General features: G+C 37.2%; 1 protein-coding gene across 1 annotated transcript in view; it reads left to right on the plus strand.

Moving 5' to 3' along the window:
- GTF2F2 (general transcription factor IIF subunit 2) overlaps positions 1-4,108 on the plus strand; it is a 2,274,453-nt gene extending 2,270,345 nt beyond the window's left edge. The window contains exon 10 of the mRNA XM_044071713.1: positions 3,795-4,108. Coding sequence (XP_043927648.1) covers positions 3,795-3,911 — 117 coding nt within the window. The 3' untranslated portion in view covers positions 3,912-4,108. The remainder of the gene's footprint in view (positions 1-3,794) is intronic.
- Positions 4,109-6,000: the final 1,892 nt, after the last annotated feature.

Below are 6,000 nucleotides of genomic sequence, written 5' to 3' on the forward strand. Positions count from 1 at the left end.
GGACATGCTCCACTTAAAGAAATCCCAATCCCTCAGAGCCACACGCTCCAGGGATCTAAACCTTATCACAATGAACAAAACATGCTGGAGGGATAGGTTCCAGACCCAGAGACTCCCCATACTCTGGAATAGACTGCCCATACATGTCAAGCAGAGCGCCTCATTGGCCCTCTTCAAAAGGAACCTTGATGATTGGATGGGAGATGGGAAATTCACCCTGGGGATCATGTCAGTCACCCTCCTAGACCGGCCCAGAGAAGTAAATATTGTGGGAAGAAATATCCAGGGAATTGTTATGGCTAGGCTTGCATAGGCCCTAGGGACGATAGCCTAGTACCAACCTATGAACCTAATAGAGGCATGTGACCTCTACACTGTAATTCCACAAACTATAGGTTTAGAATGGGTCAATGAAATGCTCATTCGTCATAATGTTGCACATGACACAGTCAATCTGATAATGGAATTGCTAGAAATGGTGTTACGTAATAATTTTATACCGTTTGATAAGAAATATTTCTTACAGGAAAAAGGCATTGCAATGGGGGGGGTCACCTTGTGGGGGGGGTACGCAAACTTGGTGATAGCTTTCTGGGAGAGGAAGTTTATATTTAATTCTAACTATAATGAATTTTTAAAGTTTTACCATAGATTTCAAGATGATGATAGTATTATATGGAATGGTGCACAAGAAATGTTAAATTAATTCCTAATACATATAAATGGTACAAAGGTACTCTTACAGTTTACTTCGGATATTAATGTGGAATGTATGAATTATTTGGATGTTCATTTTGTTAAAGACAGAGTTAATGAAATGTATACAGCAGTCATCCACAGAAAAGAAACCTATTCAGGTTGCTTTTTGCATTATAGTAGTTCACATCCCGAGCACCAGAAAAGATCTGTTTTCAAATGGCAACTTGTTAGGGCAGCCTGGATGGTGACTAACTAACTTTGATGAATTTATGGATGAATGTACTTTTTTGCATACTATGTTTATTAATAGAGAATATCCAATTGCTTTAGTTAGATGCATTGATTCAAGAGGTTACTACTAAGTGACTGAATGGCCACTTTAAACCTATTTTAGATAGGTCGAAGGACCTCTGTGATGTTAATAGTCCTAATAATAATAGTGTAATAAATTTAGAGCATGAGCATAATTGTGCACCACTTAACCATTGTGATTTCTCTAAAGCCCTGGTTATTATTTATTCTCAGGACCATAACATTATAAGGGATGTATTTGTAAAAAATTGGGCTATTTTGTTAGATGACCCCTATATTATAAGCCATATGAACGAAAAACCAAAAATAGTTTACAGGAAGGGAAAGAGCTTCAAAGAAATTTTTAAACAAGTCACCCAGATACTTGGCCAGTCTATTATAGGCATGACAAGATGTGGGGCATGTCACTGCTGCCATAAAGTAAAACTTGCTGACAACTTTCATCTTAGAAAGTGTTTCGCCTAAGAGGTAAATTTAACTGTAATTCGAACACAGTGGTCTATCTAGCAATGTGCAATTCATGTCCAATTTTTTATATTGGAAAAATGGAAAGACGTTTGTCTCAAAGAATATATGAACACGAATATGCCATAAAGAAAAATAAACCAAATAATGCCTTAGCAAAGCATATTTGTGAACACAATGATCACCATTTTTCTTTTATGGCTATTGATCATGTAGACATTGAAGACAAGAAACCATGGGGTGTGCAATTGGAGCTTAAAGAATTAAAATGGCAAATAAAAGTGCAGGCCGATAACTGGCCTGGAATTAACGAGCGTAGCTCTATAGCCCCAGTCTTAAAATTGAAAGCTTTAGAAAGAAGGAAAATCAGTTGATCAAGCTATGAATTTTTTATATTCACATTTTATGTATATTTATATATGTATATAAATATATATATATATATATTTATATATATATATAAATATATATATATATATATATATATATATATATATATATATTTTTTTTTATACTCATATCATATGAATTTTTGATATATTTAAATATTTATATTATTATTTATATGTGGGTCTATATTACATATCCGAATGCTTAAATGTTCGAATCTGTAAAGGTTGACCTTTAGCGATCGAACATTCAAATGTTCAAATATGTAATAAAATAAAATTAAAAAAAAAAAAAGTAATAGGAAAGGGTTTAAGCAGGGGAACAAGCCCCCTTGCACACCCCCCACCCCCCCGGCTACTTAAATATACCAATTCGAGATCGCACTTCAGTGCACTACAGTGCGGAAACATCAAATTTCCCATTCCCTACACTGTAGCGCAATCTTGAAGTTGGTATATTTAAGTAGTGGAGGGCACAGGGGGGCTTGCCCCCCCCCCCGCTTACACCCTTTAGTTTTTTAATTTTTAAACAAATTCCAACATTTAAATGTTCGATTGCTAAAGGTCGACCTTTAACGATTCGAACATTTAAGCATTCGGATATGTAATATAGACCCTTTATATGTATATATTATAATATTTATATCATCCATGATTATAAGTACATTACATGATAACATTGTATTGTGTTTTAGTGTATTTTTAATATATTTATTAGTGTATTTATAACACCAACAAGGTAGCATGCATATATGCCAATCAAACTATGGGTCCAATGAAACACAAAGTGGCTGTATAAAAGGATGTGATGTAATAATTTTGTCTGATGAAGTTTAACCTAGTCTTAAACAAAAGGGCTTATTGTGTGTAACTTGTGAATAAAGTGTGTTTTGCATCAACTACTGGATTTGTGTGCTTCAGCTGTGGAGGCTTAGCTTCATTTGCCTTACTTTTATATTAGAAAATCCAACCAACTATTTATTGCCTTTTCTTCAGTCTCTTTAGGCAGTCCAGTATCTAAAGTTAGCCTGGCGAAATGGCTTAAGGATTGTATCACCTTTGTTTACTGTAAAAAGGGACTCTCCCACCAGGTCCTGTAAAAGCACATTCAACGAGAGCTATAGCAGCATCTATAGTTCTTCATACCAGAGCTTCTTTAGATGATGATTGTGCAGCAGCAACATGGGCATCTCCTCATACCTTTGTTACGCATTACAAGCTCGACCAAGCCTCTGGTGGACATGCATCATTCGGCTCGATGGTGCTCAGGAATATTCTTCCGTGAGACCTCCCAAGATACAGGTAGCTACGGACTCTGTCCCACAGTCAAGGATTATGTGAAGATTGACAATGTCAGGTAAAGAAGTTATGTCTTACCATAACATTCCATCTGTGTTGTCGATCTTCTCTAATCCTTGACATACCCTCCCTCCTTCCCTCATCCCGTAGGATTCTTGTTGGATCGAATATTCCCAAAGACTGGCTTAATAATAGGGACACAGATATGGTCTCGTATCTATTATTTCTTGTCTGTCACTATAGTTTGCAAAATTGATCTGAGGTAATTTGGTGAGGAGCATTGTGGGTAGAGCTTAGCTCTAGAGTTTTTGGAAGGCGCAAGTTGGAATAATGGCCGAATCAGTTCCGAGGCTCGGAACTGAGCCCACAGTCAAGGATTAGTGAAGATTGACAACGCAAATGGAACGTTATGGTAAGACATAACTTCTTTTTATCACTTGCTTTTGTACCATTTTGGCTTTGACCATGATTGAAGAGAGTGTCTTTGATCAGGACAGTGTCGTGGTTAACAAAATAAACTTCTGATGCAACTGTATCTTATTCTAATAAGAAAAAAGTAGAATCAAATGTACTGCAATGTAACAGTTATCTTTTGGTGTTTTCTAACTGGCTTACCTTTTTTTTTACCAGATATACTTGAAGGAGATATTAAGAGAAATTGGCATTTACAATGTGAAAGGAACACACAAGAACACATGGGAGCTGAAACCAGAGTACAGACATTACCAAGAGGACAAAAGCGATTAGGGACCATTAGTGAACTGCAAGAGTGTGTTTATATGGAGTAAATTGCTCACTCTTTAATCTAGCAAATGTTTATTTCAGAATGAATGACTGAATATATTTCAGTAAAGTTTTACTCTTATTTTAAGTATGTTGTTTTTCCTGAATTGTTTTTAAGTCAGTTTTTGTCATCTGAATAAAAGCAATGGATCTTCTTGTAATGCTTATAGTTTTTTTAATGTTAGTTCTCTTAATGAGTACATCATGTTAAAATAAAGCAATTGTCTTATTTAAGGCAATCATAAAAATATATTATCTATATTAAGCCACCTATCTATCTTCATAGCTGTTTGTATGTCTCTCTCTCTCTCTATATATTTTATATATATATATATATATATATATATATATATATATATATATATATACATATACACACATACACACACACACGCGCACATATATATATATATCTATAAATATGTGTGTGTGTATATATATCTATATATGGGTCCCCTTCACATGGTCGACTTTCCACAAAGTCCACTTTCATATGGCCAAGACCATATTATTGATTTTTGAAAAGCTGACCATGGGGAACCGCTATCTCCGTACAGTGCGGAATGGGATATTTCTCTCTTCCACACTGTAGTGCGATTTCGGAGTTGGTACATTTATGTTACGGGGGTGCAGGGGGGCTTGCCCCCCTGCTAACACTTTTATGTGTCTTGTTTACATGGTCGGCTTTTCGAAAGTCAAACATATGGTCTCGGCCATATAAAAGTCGACTTTCTGAACAGTCGACCATGTAAATATATATATATTCACTTCAGAAGCTCGAAATACTGAAATCTCGAATTTCAGTATCTTGAGCCCAAGAAGTGGAATCCATAAAACAACGAAAACTAAAAACCGCGAAATTCAAAACCTCAAATACCGGAAGTTTTGAATTTTGCGGTTTTACTACACACACACACACACACACCATCCACCACACAAACACACACACCATCCACCACACAAACACACACACCATCCACCACACAAACACACACCCCATCCACCACACAAACACACACCCCATCCACCACACAAACACACACATACCATCCATCACACAAACACACACATACCATCCACCACACAAACACACACACACCATCCACCACACAAACACACACACACACCATCCACCACACAAACACACACAATCACTCTACTACATGAAAGCAGGGGGGCAAGCCTCCCTGCACCCCCACGTGGGGGGCTGTGCCCTCCAAACCCCCCTACTTAAATATACTCACTCCGAGGTCACACTGCATGCAGCCACACACAAAACACCACCACACAAGCTAATTTCTCTTCGCACACACATCACAGCAACAAAACACACTGACACACACCACAGCCCCTACCCAAACCCCTTAACACACACACACACACACACACACACATACACACACACACACACACTTACCTGAATACATGGCCATAGCAGAACTTTAGAAGCACAAAATTCAAAACCTCCAGTATTCGAGGTTTTAGATTTCGCGCTGCTAAACTTTCGCTATTATGTGGATTCGGCTTCTTATGTATAAAATGCGTGTGTGTGTGTGTGTGTGTGTGTATATATATATATATATATATATATATATATATATATATATATATATATACACTGACTGGCACAGAAAATATGTGAGGGGTTACAGGGCCATGTTATAAATTCCCCCTACAACACTGAAAGTCCTAAGTTTGTTTAGCTTGTCATGTGCCAAAGAGCTGGAAGAGGGATTCGCCTACTGTTATCAACTCTGTGTTCTTTTGGAAGAAATGTGTAGATTTATGCCTACCTGGCTGCAACTGGATTTGGTCATGAGACCCTAGCCCGGGAAAAGTGGCAGTGTTAACAAACTTGAGTACAGAGGATGGTACAGCTCAACAAAACTGAAAAAAATTCCAAAGGTTTTTTTTAGTTTAGAATGGTGCAGATGTTGAGGCATGTGCACAAGAAATGCAGTGACATCACAGCTTGTCATGCAGTGGACATTAAGGTAGACCAGCAAAAAAGTATCCCCATTTTCAAGGCAGCATCCTTCCAGAATACCGTACC

This window comes from Protopterus annectens, chromosome 5.part0 (genome assembly GCF_019279795.1).
Source record: "Protopterus annectens isolate FY-2018-M chromosome 5.part0, PAN1.0, whole genome shotgun sequence".
NCBI lineage: Eukaryota > Metazoa > Chordata > Ceratodontiformes > Protopteridae > Protopterus > Protopterus annectens.